This window comes from Anomaloglossus baeobatrachus, chromosome 5 (assembly GCF_048569485.1).
Source record: "Anomaloglossus baeobatrachus isolate aAnoBae1 chromosome 5, aAnoBae1.hap1, whole genome shotgun sequence".
Taxonomy (NCBI): Eukaryota; Metazoa; Chordata; class Amphibia; order Anura; family Aromobatidae; genus Anomaloglossus; species Anomaloglossus baeobatrachus.
This window is the reverse complement of record NC_134357.1, coordinates 316093124-316112769: the sequence shown is the minus strand read 5'-3', so window position 1 is coordinate 316112769 and position 19646 is coordinate 316093124. Positions and strand designations below refer to the sequence as shown.

Genomic DNA, 19646 nt, shown 5'->3' with positions numbered 1-19646 from the left:
TGCAAGAGTGCGCAAAGCAGTAATCAAAGCAAAAGGTGGCTACTTTGAAGTACCTAGAATAGAAGACATATTTTCAGTTGTTTCACACTTTTTTGTTAAGTATTTCATTCCGCATGTGTTCATTCATAGTTTTGATGCCTTCAATGTGAATCTACAATTTTCAGAGTCATGAAAATAAAAAAAACTCTTTGAATGAGAAGGTGTGTCCAAACTTTTGGTCTGTACTGTAGGTCCATACTGTTTATCGTTTTTGCAGAACATTTTCCAGTGTTCTCCATGCAAAAAATGCTGGAAAAAGACACAGTGTAAACACACCATAAACCTTATTCTTGTATTGTGGTCACATTGATCTGCAGTGGGGTGACAACGTAATGTGTACGAAAGGCCACCACACACGACCCCCCCAAATATTATCCTGTTGAGCTCATCAAATAGACAAAGTCAAAAAACTTTTTTAAACAAAATGTAATTAGAAGTACACCCATGGTTATTAAATCCTGTCTCTATAGAAACAGCTTGGACATTCGCAGTACTGTTTTTATCCTTCGGTACATGGCCACCATAGAGCATTTCCACGGTTTCTTCATAAAGCATCATGACTCGACAAGATGTTTTTATACTCACAAATTAATACCAAATATTGATAACATTAACTACATGATTCACAATTTCTTGTAACCAGGACACAGAACAAGAAAACCAGACATTATCCCCATGCAATAGAAATATTATTAGATGGGCAGAGATTAATGCACCATGACACAGGCAGATCACCCTCCTCCTTTGCAAGTAAAGTTCAATTGCAGGTGGTGAACCGGTCCACATAGCATCTGTGCAAAAGGAATCCAACTGCTGTGCCATATACACAGTGTCAGGTATCGCATATTCATGCGGAGGGGGTCACACAAGTCTAGACCCACCACTTGGCATTGGAAGTATAGTAGAAGTCACTCTCCTCCGAGTGGTTCGCTGTGTCACCCATCCCCCTCCCACCCCATGCTCCGTACATTCACAAAACACTAAACCACGGAAAACATCTGCAGGTCTCCGTTCACCCCACATTCCGCTTTGGTGGGGTTTTGACGTCTTTGGAAAGAGATGGTATGAGTTTGGTCCAGCTTCCAGTCTATTGGTGCTCAGAAAACTGTACATTTCTTGCCAGGTCGCTTCACAGGAGGAGGGCAGAGGACGGCACGGATAGCTTCATCAAACACAGTCTTCAGGCCACGCTGGGTCAGGGCTGAGCACTCCAAATACTTGACAGAACCTTACACATAGAACAATCAGAGTTACCAACTGGTGCCCAGTATGAAAACCAAATCTCAATGGTTTAGAACACATTGCCTAAAAATTAACTAGAATTTCCACCCATAAATGAACATTTTGTATTATTTTTTTTCTCTGTGCTGTTGAGTAATTCTAGCCGTTTATAATTGCCTTTTATTGGTGATAAATAATACGACAACAAAGATATCTCAAAGATAGATATAATTAGTTGTTCTGGATATACTTAAAGAAGGGGTCAAAGTCTCTAGGCCTGCCAAAACTCATATGTACACACAGATTTCTTCTAGAAGTTTTTGGAGCGAAAACTTTCCAAATCTCAAAACTCCTTAAAAAAATTTGAGTTTTTCCTCAGTTTCTGCTCCAAAAAGTCAGCAAAAAGTCTGCTTGTGCACATACACTTGGGCAGGTTCACACTAGAATATGTCAGGGTCCGTATACGGACCTCAATGCAGATCTTCTGTTCTGTACTTACAGCCTCATATGTGTGTAGGAGACTGTATGTTTAGGTCAGAAGACCTGAGGTTAGTCCAGCCATTGCGTATACAGACTATGAAATACGCTTGTGTGAACCCGGCCTTAGGGTCTGATAGTTCTCCTGAGAGAAAAAAATAAATAAAAATAATCAGGGGTGTGACTTACCTGGGTGGACACAAAATGTGCTCTCTACTTATTATGAAGCTGAGACGTTTGCTATCATGTAAGAAACTGTAAATCTACGTATAGGATGCCTATATTCACGAAGGGTATAAATAAATAAAAGCCCCATGCACTCCGAGGGGATAATCCAGCTGTGTATTTCCTATTCTCCACTGTCATAATCCGAACCCCAGAAAGTTACTATTATCCCTAACAATACAGTCATGGCCGAAAGTGAAGGTACCCTTGAAATTATTCCAGAAAATAAAGTATTTATCCCAGAAAATTATTGTAATTACGCTTGTTTTGTTATACACATGTTTATTTCCATTGTGTGTATTGGAACAACTCAAAAAATCTGAGAAAAAAGGCAAATTGGACATAATTTCACACAAACCTCCCAAAATGGGGTGGTGGACAAAATAGTTAGCACCTTTCCAAAATTGTGGGTCAACAACTTTGTTTGAAGCATGTGCTGTTCATTCAAACATTACTGTAACAAGTACGGTAACCAGTGTGGGCAATATGAAAATCACACCTGAAACCAGATAAAAAGAGAAGTTGACTCAATCTTCGCATCTTGTGTTTATACGTGCCACACTAAGCATGGAGAACAGATAGAAAAAAAGAGAACTGTCTGAATTTGTTGAAAAATATAATCAAATCTCAAGGTTACAAGTCCATCTCCAGAGATCATGATGTTCCTTTATCCACTCTGCGTAAAATAATCAAGAAGTATACAACCCATGGCACTGTAGCTAGTCTCCCTGGACATGGATGGCAGAGAAAAGTTGATCAAAGTTTGCAACGCAGGATAGATGGATAGGCAGCCAAGAGAGCACGCTTTGATAAAGTACATCATTCTATTGTTTACCGAAAAACATAATGAGGTCTACAAATAAAAGAACACAGAACTTAAGGTACCGTCACACATAACGAGATCACTAGCGAGATCGCAGCTGAGTCACGGTTTCCATGACGCAGTAGCAATCCCGTTAGCGATCTTGTTATGTGTGACACCTACCAGCGATCAGGCCCCTGCTGTGAGATCGCTAGTCGTTGCAGAATGGTCCAGGCCATTTTCTTCAAAGGCGATGTCCTGCTGGGCAGGACACCGCTGTGTTTGACACTGTGTGACAGGGTCACAGTGACTGCTCAGATCGTTATACAGGTCGCTACTGCGACCTGTATTGTTCCTGCATCGCTGGTAAGATCCGACTGTGTGACATCTCAGCTGCGACCTCCCAGCGACTTACCTGCGATCCCTATCAGGTCGCATCGTTTTCGGGATCCCTGCTAAGTCGTTGTGTGTGACTGGGCCTTTACAGTCAAAAATAGAGGCGGTTCAAAGATGTTTTTTGGGTTGGTTTGTGTCATCTGGCTCTGGATGCCTAGACTGTGATCAAGGCATGAAGAAATTTGAAGATTACCAAAAAGGTTTGGGTCATAATGTAGTGTCCAGTGTCAGAAAGTTGGGTTTGCATCCTAGGTCATGGGTTTTCCAACAGGACAATGACCCCAAAAATACTTCAAGAAACCCTCAGAATGGATGGAAACAAAGGGCTGGAAAGTTCTGAAATGGCCAGCACTGAGTCCGGTTCTAAATTCCATTGAATACTTGCGGAAAGATCTTAAAATTGTTGTTGGAAGAAGTCACCCTTCCAACATAAGAGACCTGGAGCAGTTTGCAAAAGAAGAGTGGTCTGAAATTCCAGTTGAGAGGTGTAAGAAACTTGTTGATGGCTATGAAGTGATTGATTGAAATAATTTATTCCAAAAGGTGTGCAACCAAATATTAGGTTGGGGGTGCCAACAATTTTGTCTGGCCATTTTTTGAGGTTTGTGTGAAATTATGTCCAATTTGCCTTTTTTTCTCAGTTTTGTGTTTTTCCAATAAGCACAAAAGATATAAACATGTGAGAAATATGTCATTTTCTGGGACAATTTCAATAGTGCCAACTAGAGATGAGCGGAAAACCGGGACCGGCAGGTCCCTGCTAAAACATTTTAAAAATCCGGTTCTGTGGGGAACCAGAATCCGGTGATTAAAAATGGTGGTGGAAGGGATGGGGCGATAGGAGTGTATAGTGTACTCACCGAAGCTCTATCAGGGCTGTATAACTCCTTCCAAGTCACACATTCACTTCCAGGCCAAAAATTGAATATGCACTGCTTTCCCCGCCCACCGGCGCCTGTGATTGGTTGCCGGCAGACGCGCCCCCAAACTGAGTGACAGAGTGTCTGACGCTTCCACTCACAGGCGCTGTGTGCATCTATAGCGTACAGTAAAAATAAATAAATAAAACAATTGGCGTAGGGTCCGCCATATTAGGATATCGAGCACAGATAAAGCATATGGCTACAGGCTGCAGCCCCCAGCCATGCGCTTATCTTGGATGTGTATCAAAATAAGAGGAACCACATGCGTTTTTTTTAACTATTGAAATAAAAAAAAAAAAATGGCATACGGTTCCCCCCAATTTGGATACCCAGCCATGATAAAGCCCGACACCTGGGATTGGAATTCTCACACTAGGGAGGCCTATGGTTATTAGGCCCCCCAGCCTAAAAATAGCAACCTGTAGGTGTCGGAGTGTCATGATCCAGGCCGGTATCTACCGGGATGGCATCTCCCAGCTCTGGCCTGGTCATGTCAGGGGTTAATTTCTACCTACCTTGTTCCGGTTTCTGGAACGCTATATCTGGGTGCTGCACCTCTGGTTCAGCGCCAGTGATAGTCTATAGGGTGCTTTACATGCTGCGACATCGCTAACAATATATCGTCGGGGGTCACGGTATTTGTGTCGCACATCCGGCGTCAATAGTGACATCGCAGTGTGTGACAGCTAAAGGCGACGATCAACGATCGCAAAAACGTCAAAAATCGTTGACATGTCACTCCTTTTCATACTATCGTTGGCAGTGCATGCCGCTGGTTGTTCGTCGTTCCTGCAGCATCACACATCGCTATATGTCACACCGCAGGAACGACGAACATCTCCTTACCTGCGTTCACCGGCAATGAGGAAGGAAGGAGGTGGGCGGCATGTTCTGGCCGCTCATCTCCGCCCCTTCGCTTCTATTGGACGGCTGCTGTTTGACGTTGCTGTGACGCCGCACGAACCGCCCCCTTAGAAAGGAGGCGGTTCGCTGGCCACAGCAACGTCGCAGGGAAGGTAAGTCCGTGTGACGGGTGTAAGTGATGTTCTGCGCCACGGGCAGCGATTTGCCCGTGACGCACAACTAATGGGAGCGGGTACGCTCGCTAGCAATATCGATAGCGATATCACAGTGTGTAAAGTGCGCTTATGTCTCATAGTGTGTGTAGCTGGCTCTGTTGAGGTACCCGATCTGTCCTGCCATGCACCCTCTCCCGCTTAACCTGTGTCCGTCTGGCCTCTTCCGGCGCCATACTGCTTGTCATACCTTTGTTTGTAGTTTGGACTTCCCAGTACTTGACTTATGCTCCCTTTTCCTGACTTAGCTCGGTCTCTCCCTTTGGCTTTCTCTATTACCGCTCGGCTCCAGACCCTTTGCTTGCTTCTGACTCTGAGTTTGTTCGCCCCTCGTACATTGATTTTACTTCTCATTGCTGACTTGGCTCTCTGACTATTCTGCTGCCACCTTGTGTACCGCTGTACTACTTTGGGTCACATCTTAGTGCAGCGTGACACCGAGATTAGCGCATCCATTAGATGCGACAAGCTTTGCGCTTTACCCGCCTCTTCCTGATTGCCCTCATGAGGTGGCAACTAGTGAAATGAGGAGTTAATAACAGAGCACAACTCATCAATACCCAAATTAGTGATGGGAAGGGGTCTATAAGACCCCCCCATTACTAATCCTATAAATGAAGGGAATTTTGTTTACTTACCGTAAATTCCTTTTCTTCTAGCTCCTATTGGGAGACCCAGACAATTGGGTGTATAGCTTCTGCCTCCGGAGGCCACACAAAGTATTACACTTTAAAAAGTGTAACCCCTCCCCTCTGCCTATACACCCTCCCGTGCATCACGGGCCCATCAGTTTTGGTGCCAAAGCAGGAAGGAGGAAACTTGGTCTAAGGTAAATTCAATCCGAAGGATGTTCGGAGAACTGAACCATGAACCAAAAGAACAATTCAACATGAACAACATGTGTACACAAAAGAACAACAGCCCGAAGGGAACAGGGGCGGGTGCTGGGTCTCCCAATAGGAGCTAGAAGAAAAGGAATTTACGGTAAGTAAACAAAATTCCCTTCTTCTTTGTCGCTCCATTGGGAGACCCAGACAATTGGGACGTCCAAAAGCAGTCCCTGGGTGGGTAAAAGAATACCTCGATAAAAAGAGCCGTAAAACGGCCCCTTCCTACAGGTGGGCAACCGCCGCCTGAAGGACTCGCCTACCTAGGCTGGCATCTGCCGAAGCATAGGCATGCACCTGATAGTGTTTCGTGAAAGTGTGCAGACTCGACCAGGTAGCCGCCTGACACACCTGCTGAGCCGTAGCCTGGTGCCGCAATGCCCAGGACGCACCCACGGCTCTGGTAGAATGGGCTTTCAGCCCTGAAGGGACCGGAAGCCCAGAAGAACGGTAGGCTTCAAGAATCGGTTCCTTGATCCACCGAGCCAGGGTTGACTTGGAAGCCTGCGACCCTTTACGCTGGCCAGCTACAAGGACAAAGAGCGCATCAGAACGGCGCAGGGGCGCCGTACGAGAAATGTAGAGTCTGAGTGCTCTCACAAGATCTAACAAGTGCAAATCCTTTTCACATTGGTGAACTGGATTAGGACAAAAAGAAGGTAAGGAGATATCCTGATTGAGATGAAAAAGGGATACCACCTTAGGGAGAAATTCCGGGACCGGAAGCAGAACCACCTTATCCTGGTGAAACACCAGGAAGGGGGCTTTGCATGACAGCGCTGCTAGCTCAGACACTCTCCGAAGTGATGTGACTGCCACTAGGAAGACCACCTTCTGCGAAAGGCGTGAAAGAGAAACCTCCCTCATCGGCTCGAAAGGTGATTTCTGAAGAGCCGTTAGCACCCTGTTAAGATCCCAGGGTTCTAGCGGACGCTTGTAAGGAGGGACTATGTGGCAAACCCCCTGCAGGAACGTGCGTACCTGCAGAAGCCTGGCTAGACGCTTTTGAAAAAACACGGAAAGCGCCGAGACTTGTCCCTTGAGAGAGCCGAGAGACAAACCCTTTTCCATTCCGGATTGAAGGAAGGACAGAAAAGTGGGCAAGGCAAACGGCCAGGGAGGAAAACCCTGATCAGAGCACCAGGATAAGAAGATCCTCCACGTCCTGTGGTAGATTTTGGCGGACGTTGGTTTCCTGGCCTGTCTCATAGTGGCAATGACCTCTTGAGATAACCCTGAAGACGCTAGGATCCAGGACTCAATGGCCACACAGTCACGTTGAGGGCCGCAGAATTCAGATGGAAAAATGGCCCTTGAGACAGCAAGTCTGGTCGGTCTGGTAGTGCCCACGGTTGACCCACCGTGAGATGCCACAGATCCGGGTACCACGACCTCCTCGGCCAGTCTGGGGCGATGAGGATGGCGCGGCGGCAGTCGGACCTGATCTTGCGTAACACTCTGGGCAGCATCGCCAGAGGAGGAAATACATAAGGCAGTCGAAACTGCGACCAATCCTGAACTAATGCGTCTGCCGCCAGAGCTCTGTGATCTTGAGACCGTGCCATGAATGCCGGGACCTTGTTGTTGTGCCGGGGCGCCATTAGGTCGACGTCCGGCGTTCCCCAGCGGCAACAGATCTCTTGAAACACGTCCGGGTGAAGAGACCATTCCCCTGCGTCCATGCCCTGGCGACGGAGAAAGTCTGCTTCCCAGTTTTCTACGCCCGGGATGTGAACTGCGGAGATGGTGGAGGCTGTGGCTTCCACCCACAGCAGAATCCGCCGAACTTCTTGGAAGGCTTGACGACTGCGTGTGCCGCCTTGGTGGTTGATGTACGCCACCGCCGTGGCGTTGTCCGACTGAATTCGGATCTGCCTGCCTTCCAGCCACGGCTGGAACGCCTTTAGGGCTAGATACACTGCCCTTATCTCCAGAACATTGATCTGAAGGGAGGACTCTGGCTGAGTCCAGGTACCCTGAGCCCTGTGGTGGAGGAAGACCGCTCCCCACCCTGACAGACTCGCGTCCGTCGTGACCACAGCCCAGGATGGGGGCAGGAAGGATTTTCCTTTCGACAGAGAAGTGGGAAGAAGCCACCACTGAAGAGAGGCTTTGGCTGCCCGAGAAAGGGAGACGTTCCCGTCGAGGGACGTCGACCTCCTGTCCCATTTGCGGAGAATGTCCCATTGGAGTGGACGCAGATGAAACTGCGCAAATGGAACTGCCTCCATTGCTGCCACCATCTTCCCTAGGAAGTGCATGAGGCGCCTCAAGGGGTGTGACTGGGCTCGAAGGAGAGATTGCACCCCTGTCTGTAGTGAACGCTGTTTGTCCAGCGGGAGCTTCACTATCGCTGAGAGAGTATGAAACTCCATCCCGAGGTAAGTTAGCGATTGGGTCGGTGTCAATTTTGACTTTGGAAAATTGATGATCCACCCGAACCTCTGGAGAGTCTCCAGAGCAGTGTTCAGGCTGTGTTGGCATGCCACCCGGGAGGGTGCCCTGACTAGAAGATCGTCTAAGTAAGGGATCACCGAGTGTCCCTGAGAGTGTAGGACTGCCACCACTGTTGCCATGACCTTGGTGAAGACCCGTGGGGCTGTCGCCAGGCCGAAAGGCAGTGCCACGAACTGAAGGTGTTCGTCTCCGATGGCGAAACGCAGGAAGCGCTGATGCTCTGGTGCGATCGGCACGTGGAGATAAGCATCCCTGATGTCGATTGATGCTAGGAAGTCTCCTTGTGACATCGAGGCGATGACGGAGCGGAGAGATTCCATCCGGAACCGTCTGGTTTTTACGTGTCTGTTGAGCAGTTTGAGGTCCAGAACGGGACGGAATGATCCGTCCTTTTTTGGCACCACAAACAAGTTGGAGTAAAAACCGCGACCCCATTCTTGAAGGGGAACAGGGATCACCACTCCTTCTGCCTTCAGAGTGCTCACCGCCTGAAAAAGAGCATCGGCTCGCTCGGGGGGCGGAGATGTTCTGAAGAAACGAGTCGGAGGACGAGAGCTGAGCTCTATCCTGTAACCGTGAGACAGAATGTCTCTCACCCATCGGTCTTGGACATGTGGCAACCAGGCGTCGCAAAAGCGGGAGAGCCTGCCACCGACCGAGGATGCGGTTTGGGGAGGCCGAAAGTCATGAGGAGGCCGCTTTGGGGGCGGTTCCTCCGGCGGTCTTTTTAGGACGTGACTTAGACCGCCATGAATCAGCGTTCCTCTGGCCCTTCTGTGGCCCGTTGGACATGGAGAATTGAGACCTGGCTGAGGGCCGAAAGGACCGAAACCTCGATTGTATCTTCCGCTGCTGAGGTCTGTTTGGTTTGGACTGGGGTAAGGACGAGTCCTTTCCCTTGGATTGTTTAATGATTTCATCCAATTGCTCGCCAAACAGACGTTCGCCAGAAAATGGCAAACCGGTTAAGAACTTCTTGGAAGCAGAGTCTGCCTTCCATTCGCGTAGCCACATGGCCCTGCGGACTGCCACTGAATTGGCGGATGCTACCGCTGTACGGCTCGCAGAGTCCAGGACGGCGTTCATGGCGTAGGACGAAAAGGCCGACGCCTGAGAGGTTAAAGACACAACCTGCGGAGTAGAGGCACGTGTGACTGCATTAATCTCAGCCAGACAAGCTGAGATAGCTTGGAGTGCCCATACGGCTGCGAATGCCGGAGCAAAAGACGCGCCTATGGCTTCATAGATGGATTTCATCAGGAGCTCTATTTGCCTGTCAGTGGCATCCTTGAGCGATGAACCATCTGCCACTGCTACTATGGATCTAGCCGCCAGTCTAGAGACTGGAGGATCCACCTTGGGACACTGAGCCCAACCCTTAACTACGTCAGTGGGGAAGGGGTAACGTGTGTCATTAAGGCGCTTAGTAAAGCGCTTGTCCGGAAAAGTTCGGTGTTTCTGGACTGTATCTCTGAAGTTGGAGTGATCAAAAAACGCACTCCGTGTACGTTTGGGAAACCTAAATTGGAATTTCTCCTGCTGAGAAGCTGACTCCTCAATCGGAGGAGTTGGAGGAGAAAGTTCTAACACCTGATTGATGGACGCTATAAGGTCATTTACTTTGGCGTCCCCTTCAGGTGTATCAAGATTGAGAGGGGCGTCAGGATCAGAGCCCTGATCTGCCACATCCGCTTCATCCTCCAGAGAGTCCTCATGCTGAGACCCTGAGCAGTGTGATGAAGTCGAGGGAAGCTCCCAGCGAGCCCACTTAGTCGGTCTGGGACTGCGGTCCGTGTCGGAGTCCTCACCGTGGGACCTAGGAGTCACCCCAGGAGCACTTTGCTGCGCCGACCGAGGGGGGCCTGAGGGCAATGATTCCACAGTGCCCGGGGCCTGTGTTACCGGTCTGGACTGCAAAGCTTCTAGTATCTTAGCAGACCATCTATCCATAGACTGAGCCATGGATTGAGAAAGTGACTCAGAAAGTTTCTCAGCCAACGCTGCAAACTCTGTCCCTGCCACCTGGACAGTGGTAGCCGGTGGTTCTACCTGGGCCGAGGGTCCCACCGGTGGCTGAGGCTCCGGCTGAGTGAGTGTCACAGGGGCCGAGCATTGCACACAATGAGGGTAGGTGGAACCTGCAGGTAACATAGCCGCACAAGAGGTACAGGTTGCAAAATAAGCCTGTGCCTTGGCACCCTTGCTTTTTGCGGACGACATGCTGTTGTCTCCTCTTAGAGCAATCAGTGAGGGTATATAGCCAAAAGCAAATAGTGCGGCCGAACAGAGTAAATGTATACAATATAAGGATATAAATATACACTTCGGCACCCAGGGGGGCCAGCACCTAGTAACAGGTGCGGCTTACCGACCGCCCTCAGCGGTTGTGTGTCCACCAGATTCCCTGCATGGGCCTCCCAGAGCTGTGGAGCTCAAGTCTGAACTTCACCGGTAGAAGTGCTGATAGCAATGGCTGCCAGCGTTCTGAGAGGAGGAGGGAGCCGTGGGCGTGCCTCAGAAAGTGCGGGAATCTGGTGCCCCGCAGTGCTGAGTGAGGGGGGAGGAGGATACCTCAGTATGCTCCAGCCCTCACCGCTGACGTCCAGTCTAGCGTCCCGCCCTTACCCCTGACTGGCAGGCCCGGGGGCGGGAGTATGCGGTGCTAGGCCGCAAAAGCCGGGGACTAAATTTATTAACGCGGCCGGCAAACAAGCGCGGTCAGCGCGGTAGTCCCGGCAACACAAAACACCAAGCAGCTGCTGCAGTGTCCGTTACACAGGCGCTGTATGCGCCGTCCCCAAGGGGACACAGAGTACCTCAGAGGAGCAGGGCCTGTCCCTGATGATACCCGGTCTCCTGTCCGTCAGATTCCCCCAGGGGCTGCGGAGGGAGCCCGGTCCCAGTGCATGGTGACCGGTTAGGATCCCACTTCACCCAGAGCCCCTAAGGGATAGGGAAGGATAACGGCATGTGGCTCCAGCCTTTGTACCCGCAATGGGTACCTCAACCTTAACAGCACCGCCGACCAGAGTGGGGTGAGAAGGGAGCATGCCGGGAGCCCTGTTAGGGGCCCTCTTTTCTTCCATCCGATAAAGTCAGCAGCTGCTGCTGACTAAAATGTGGAGCTTGCGTGAATGTGTCTGCCTCCTTCAACACAAAGCAAAAAACTGATGGGCCCGTGATGCACGGGAGGGTGTATAGGCAGAGAGGAGGGGTTACACTTTTTAAAGTGTAATACTTTGTGTGGCCTCCGGAGGCAGAAGCTATACACCCAATTGTCTGGGTCTCCCAATGGAGCGACAAAGAAAAAAAGAAATACACAAACACAGAAAAAATACTTTATTTGGAATAAAATACAAAAAACACCCTCTTTCACTTCTTTATTAACCTCCAAAGCACCCCTGCAGTTCAGACGTAATCCACAGGAGGTCCCACGATGGTCCTGGCTCTGCTACATATTTGAAGTCACAGAGCGTTATCATGGAACATGTCTGCACGCTGTAACTACAGGCAGAGTATGAGTCAGGATCAGCCATGATGTCACTCAGGCAAGTTGCAGTCATAGCAGAAAGGTTCCCAAGATCTTTCTTCCCTGAGTGACGTCACCATTGATCGTGGCTGGCCCGCACCCCCTGCCTGTACTGTCACTGTTAAAGTGCGGGGCCGTGTCCCACTACCCACCAGCCCTTTAACAGTGTCAGTACCGGCCAGGGAGTGCAGGGCAGTTTCTTAAGGAGACAGCGCACCTTTAGCAAGAACCCCACAATTTGACAAAAACACCCTGGGAATCTTATCAGGGTGTCACAACGGCACTGCACTACGATTTCCTTCCCCCAATTCAAAAGTTCAGTTTGTTAAAGAGCAAGCACCTTTAGTAAAAACACCACCGTGTCCTGCTCCCCGACAGCCTTTTAACAGTGACAATGCCGGCCGGGAAGTGCAAGACAGCCCGCACCCCCCTGCCGGGACTATCACTGTTAAAGTACGGGGCTGTGTCCCACTCCCCGCCAGCCCTTCAACACTGTCAATTCAACTGTTTTCTAGGTGTTTGTATTTATTTCTTTTTACTGATAGGATTAGTGATGGAGGAGTCTCATAGACCCCATCCCATCACTAATTTTGAGCTTGATGACAGTTGTGTGCTGTTATTAACCTCTCATTACACCCGATAGCCACCGCATCAGCGCAATCGGGAAGAGCCAGGTAAAGCGCCTAGCTTGTCGCATCTAATGGATGCGACAATCTCAGATAGCTACAGGTTGCTATTTTGGGCTGGGGGTTTAATAACCATAGGCCTCCCCAGTCTGAGAATATCAGGCCCCAGCTGTTGGGGTAAATCATGGCTGGGTATCAAAATTAGGGGGGGACCGCACGCCGGTTTTTAAAATTATTTATTTAAATAGTTAAAAAAGAAGCTGCATGCTGTTCCTCTTATTTTGATACACAGCCTAGATAAGCACAGGGTTTGGAGCTGCACTCTGTAGCCATATGCTTCATCTGTGCTGGGTATCATAATATGGGGGGGACCCTATGCTAATTGTTTTATTTATTTTCATACCACGATACTGACCCTCAGACAGTGCCTGTGATTGGTTGTAGGCAGACACTGTCACACCGGCTGGGGACGCGTCTGACTGCAACCAATCACAGACACGAGGATGGCTGGTGGGCGAGGAAAGCAGTGCATATGGTTGAGCAATGATGAGCAGCTCAGAAAGTGAAGGCGAAGCCACGGGAGCAGTGTACAGCCGCGACGGAGCCTTGGTAAGTATAAAGTGCTCGCTTCCTTCTTATTTTTTTTTATTTCCCCTTTATTTTTTTAATTTCTCGAGTGCCAGATCTGGATCAAACACCCAGGCCTGGCACCCGGGTATCTTTGAAACTGCGCAGATCCGGGCTTTTACAATCCAGGTCCGCTCATCACTAGTGCCAATAGTTGGTCATGACTGTATATTGCATAATGAGGAAGCATCATTTTAATTTTTATTTCATTAATTAATAATCATTAAATTAGGAACCTAAGTAATATATCTTATCAGAGAAATCTTCTTAATTCTCTCATTTTGAAAGCTTTCAATTCATGTTAAAATCTGTATCCCTGCATTCTGCCACTTCTCTAATATTCCTCCATGAATTGTACGAATAAATTGACAACTGGGTGTTACCTGGGTGTTTGTCCTTATAGTGTCTGACATTGTCCACTCAGTAACTGTGAAGGGACCCACCCCTTTGAACATTTGCACGCTGTTGTCAGTTTAGTGATAAATTTTACATGAACAGCCAAAGAGCACACAGATCAAAGAAAAAAAAATGATCTTCTAAGATTCTTATTTTCATGGAATATACAGGACTTTGCTAAAATAAATGTGTAAGTAGTCGTGTGAGCCATCCTTACAGGGAATGTGTCCTCAGGAATTGTTCTACTGTTGAAATCAGGGTCTTATATAAAATGTATTTTTTATACACTTTTGATAATATTTTTCATATTAACACCTATATTGAAAAAAGATCTTGACATTTTGAAACTGATCATTAGGCCTAATATTAAAATATTATTTTTTGTTCTTCACATGTATGTTACCAGAACAGATCAACTCAGGCCGCTTTTAACCTTTTCCTGCCAATGAAGTTCTATAACATCATAGAGCGAGTGATGGTAAATCCACTTAAGGGCTCTTTCACACGTCCATACAATTGGGGCCAATTTCGGATAGTAATGCACAGATTGGCAGCGGCTCTCCAGACCCACACGTGACAGCTTCATATATTTCTATGAAGTTATCAAACTCTGGTCGGGAGACCTATGGCCAGTCCGTGCATTACTATCCGAAATTGGACCAAATTGCAAAAACGTGTGAAAGAACCCTGAGGCAGATAACGGCTGTGTTACACAGCCAGCATCTGCCTCTAACAGCAGCGACCGTATCTTGCCCTGATCATCATAGTTAACCTGTTAAATGGTGTTCTCAATCACTGACAGCATTTAAAGGCATTTTAACTGTGCGATCCTGCATTGCCGTCCTTTTGGGGCACACAACGGTCCTCTAGGATGTCATGGCAGGTTGGGAAAGTTAGCCTATTGAAGGCCCCAATGCCTGCCATGGTGGGACTCCTGTGCAACAAAGAGTGTGGAAAGGCTTCATAGAAGATAATTATTAGGACTATACAAGTTATGTAACTATATAAATTGGCATCACAGAGTATTTTCGCTCCATAATTTTTTTTCAGTAGTCTAATACTTATTTGTCTGACCCTGCAGGGCCAGTGTAGGGTTAGATAGGAGACATCTTGTGGCCACCAGCTTTTCAGTGCACATGCATTACTAGTGTAATACACGGAGCAGTGAGAAAGATTTAATACAGGTTTATCATTGTCCCCCCTGGAATACCTTAGTATATCTTACCTATTTCTCGAGCCATGGCTAGACCCTGGGGATATGTGATCGGTGATAGTCTTTTGTCCCTCAGTCGTTCAATGGTATCTTTGTCATCCCTCAGATCCAGTTTTGTGCCCACCAAAATGATAGGAGTGTTAGGACAATGGTGTCGTACTTCTGGATACCACTACAAATAGATGTATGTATGTTTAAAACCTTATATCCCATATACTGTGTGACCGTATCACATATATTCATAAGAAAATACATACTGCAACATATACCTTATGTATATATACTCACACACTGTATACCCTATACACTAATGTGACATGTTGAAGTGGGCTGGCTCAGTTTAAAGTGAATGTGTCATCAAAATACGACCTATTATTTAACTTAGGTTTTTGTGTTACAATTTATTTTATTTTGATTTTTTTTTTTTCATCTCATAATCTATATTAAAAAACAAATAGTAATCTTGCATTTTTGTCAGTGGACACTGGGGCTTTTTTGGACTTGTACTACTTCGAAGAATTTTCAGCAGACTCCTTATCAGCAGAGGCAGGGTTACAATGACAGGTAACAGCTCAATGAACAGCTTATAACATTTACAATAGCCAATGTCACAGCTGACCCTGCTCCACCTGATCTGTGCACACACTCATTAGATGCTTCAATACAAAAAGACAGGGTCAGAGTCTGAACATTGCGGCTAATGTACATGTGCTATTTCCTGACTAATAGGAAGTCTGGGTCTTAAAAAGCCGCAGTGGCCAATGTCAATATTGTTAGAATTTCTATTGAGATGTATAAAAAAAAATGTGCCAATATTTTTTTAATACATTTAACACAAAAACCTGGATTAACAATAGCTGATTTTCTGAAGATAGCGACCCTTATTTGCTCATACAGATCTCACCTCCATTAGGCTATGTGCGCACGTTGCGTATTGGCATGCAGTTACGCTGCGATCTGCACCGCAGCGTAACTGCATGCGTCCTGCGTCCCCAGCATAATCTATGAAGATTATGCAGGAGACGTGCGCACATGGCGTATTAGAGCGCAGCGCTTCGGCTGCTGCCCGAAGCGCATGTTCTAAGAAGTGGCATGTCACTTATTCTGTGTGCTCTGCATGCAGCCCCCGCTCTGTCTATGGGAGGGGCTGCAGTCAGAGCGCATGAAATCGGCTTTTTTTTTTACATTACAAACTCTTTCTGCAGCGATTTGAAGCGCACGTGTGCTGTTCAAATCGCTGCAGAAATTTCTGCAGGGACAGTACGCAACGTGCGCACATAACCTTAGTACTGCTGTAGACAAAGAGACGGGAGCTGGATTAGCCCTAAACATGAGTCAGACCCCTCTGATCACATTGCTAAATTGTGAGAATATAGAAGATTATATTTAATGCTGGTTACCTTTGCTCTGACATTCTCAAAAGACGCGGGACTGACAAGAGAGAAGCAAATCAAGAAGACGTCCTGGAAGAGATAGAGTGATAATATGAGGCGTGTTAGTAAAGATTGACACATTTACCATTGAATACAGCATACCCAAGGCTTATTAGCATCAGAGCTGGTTTATTCTTTACTTGTTTTTCCCCCACTGTGATAATAGCGATAAAGGGTTTTTTTCAAGACATGAATCCTTATCAGGGCGTACATATGATTGGTGCAACCACACAGTTGCCCAAGAGGTAAGGGGGGCATTTTTACTCTCAAAGTAGCTGTATTTCGGCATTTTGATGAGATGGACTGAAAAGGAGCATATACTGTTTTTGCACAGGGGCCCTTTTCTGTCAGTGCCTGCCAGTGCAGTGAGGGACATTTAACAGACACCAGATACCGCAGGTCGTAGACCCAAGTCCGGGACTGTCCACTGCATCCTGGAGAGTTGGGACTAGAGATGAGCGGATTGTTTCACAGGACTCCAGTCCAGCGTCCAGGGCAATGGTACCTGGCGGCTGAACGGGAGGCTGTGAATCTCTTACCTTCCGGCATGGCACGGCTTTTGATTAGCCAGGGCTAGGGTGAGGCCATCTGTGCGTCATCCTCATCTCTTGTTTGGATCTTTTGGATTTATTTTTGATTTATTCATTCACAGTCGTAGCAGCCAGAACGTTCTCATCTTGTTACATCTTCATTATACAATAGCTGTTTTTGGGGCTATAATCCCGTGTTTACATATATATCATAAATACTCTGCAGGAGTCTGCACCAAACTATAACATAACAATATTCTATGACTATTGCATTTGTGTTCCTTTTATACATTTCTCCCTTATGTTATGTGTTTTTGTTGCAGATCTTAAGCCACGTGTTTTTTTTATAGTACAGAAAGCTTAGATTCTACACTTAAAAAAGTATCTTCAGTTTTTTACACGCATATTTTTAGGATCCACATACAACCCCTGACAAAAATTATGGACTCACCTGGCTCTGAGGATGTTCATTCAGTTGTTTACTTTTGTTTAAAAAGAGCAGATCACAGACATGGTACAAAACTAAAGTAATTTCAAATGGCAACTTTCTGGCTTTAAGAAACACTAAAAAAAAAATCATGAAAACATAATGTACTAGCCCGTAACGGTTACTTTTCAAGACCAAACAGGGGGAAAATGATGGAATCACTTAATTATGAGGAAAAAAATTATGGAATCACCCTGTAAATTTTCATTCCCAAAACTAACACCTGTATCAAATAAGATCTGCTTGTTAGTCTGCATCTAAAAAGGAGTGATCACACCGTGGAGAGCTGTTGCACCAACTGGACTGTCATGAATCATGGCTCCAACACGAGAGATGTCAATTGAAACAAAGGAGAGGATTATCAAACTCTTAAAAGAGGGTAAATCATCACGCGATGTTGCAAAGGATTGGTTGTTAACAGTGTCTAAAATGTGGACCAAATACAAACAACAAGGGAAGGCTGTTAAAGGCAAACATACTGGTAGACCAAGAAAGACATCAAAGCGTCAAAAGAGGAAACTTAAAGCAATATGTCTCCAAAACAGGAAATGCACAACAAAACAAATGAGGAACAAATGGGAGGAAACTGGAGTTAATGTCTGTGACCGAACTGTAAGAAACCGCCTAAAGGAAATGGGATTTACATACAGAAAAGCTAAACAATAAAAAGATGACTGCCTGAAGAGAACATGTACATTTCCACAGTCATTGATGATATGGGGCTGAATGTCAGGTAAAGGCACTGTTGAGATGGCGGTCATTACATCTTTAATAAATGCACAAGTTTACATTGAAATTTTGGACACTTTTTTTATCCCATCAATTGAAAGGATGTTTGGGGATGATGAATCAATTATCAAGATGATAATGCATCCTGCCATAGAGCAAAAACTGTGAAAACATTCCTTGAAAGAAAACACAAGGTCAATGACATGGCTTGCAAATAGTCCGGATCTCAATCCAATTGAAAATCTTTGGTGGAAGTTGAAGAAAATGGTCCATGACAAGGCTCCAACCTGCAAAGCTGATCTGACAACAGCAATCAGAGAAAGTTGGAGCCAGATTGATGAAGAGTACTGTTTGTCACTCATTAAGTCCATGCCTCAGAGACTGCAAGCGGTTATAAAAGCCAGAGGGGGTGCAACAAAACACTAGTGATGTATTGGAGTGTTCTTTTGTTTGTTTGTTTTTCATGATTCCATAATTTTTTCCTCATAATTGAGTTATTCCATAATTTTTCCCCCTATTTGGTCTTAAAAAGTAACCATTACTGGCTAGCAACAAAAGTAAACAACTGAATGAACATCCTCAGAGCCAGGTGAGTCCATAATTTTTGCCAGGGGTTGTAGAAACCTCTAGTGAAAATAAAGCACCAAAACGGAATATGTCAGCAGCTTCTTTAGAATATACTGTAGGTGAAGTTTTCTTGAAGTCACATCCACTTTGCTGGGACAGTTATGCAAAGCAAAATTTCTGTGCAAAAGCAGCAGAAAAAAAAACTGTAGCATTCATGCTACATGTGAACATGGCCTAAATCTCAAAGCAAAGTGGATGTGGCTTCCTGAAATGTCCATCCTCAGTGTATCTAAAGACGGCGCTGAACGCTGCGGCTTTGGTGCTTTTTTTTCTATGTGAAGCCTGAAAAAAAAACTCAGGTAAAAAAAAACAAAAACCACGCGGTTGCATTTTTAAACACAGAATTAAAGCTTTTCTGTAGTAATAGCAAAGTATTAAAAATGCTGATTCAAAACTGCACAAAAAAAACACATCAAATAAGAGGGAAAACACATAAAAGAAACTCAGCAAATACGCAATAATCAGAGAAGATTGTTATTGTGTTGTATGGTGCAGACACCTGCAGAAAACGTGCTGAAAAAACGCCGCATTTCTGCTAGACGTAAACACAGCCTTAGCATTAGATTTTTAATACATTTTTTTTCTGGATTTAATAGAGAAAAAAATCAGTCACAACGATCACTGTAAAAAATCTGATCACTGTGTTGTGCGGGTTGTTACAACTACAAGGACACCAAATATGTCTGCTATTTGATTATTTCTGATGTTTATTTATTTATTTTTTTTAAACAAAAGCATAATAGTTTAATTATTGCAATTTTTTAATTATCTTTTAGTAATTTTAGATGAAGAAAAAAAAATCTTTCTTTTATTCTGCCTCTAGCATAGCATAGAAATACACTGAATACATAGAAATACACTGCTATGTACAGACGTATCGCAGATTATACTGGTATAGATACATACCGTATTTTTCGGACTATAAGACGCCCTTTTTTCCCCAAAA

General features: G+C 46.0%; 1 protein-coding gene across 1 annotated transcript in view; it reads right to left on the bottom strand.

The window, feature by feature from the left end:
- Positions 1 to 317: 317 nt before the first annotated feature.
- The window catches only part of RAC3 (Rac family small GTPase 3), a 41669-nt gene continuing 22340 nt past the window's right edge, over positions 318 to 19646 (bottom strand). Inside the window, exons 4-6 of the mRNA XM_075349729.1 lie at positions 16295 to 16357; positions 14907 to 15066; positions 318 to 1267 (exon numbers count right to left, since the gene is read on the bottom strand). Coding sequence (XP_075205844.1) covers positions 1137 to 1267; positions 14907 to 15066; positions 16295 to 16357 — 354 coding nt within the window. The 3' untranslated portion in view covers positions 318 to 1136. The remainder of the gene's footprint in view (positions 1268 to 14906; positions 15067 to 16294; positions 16358 to 19646) is intronic.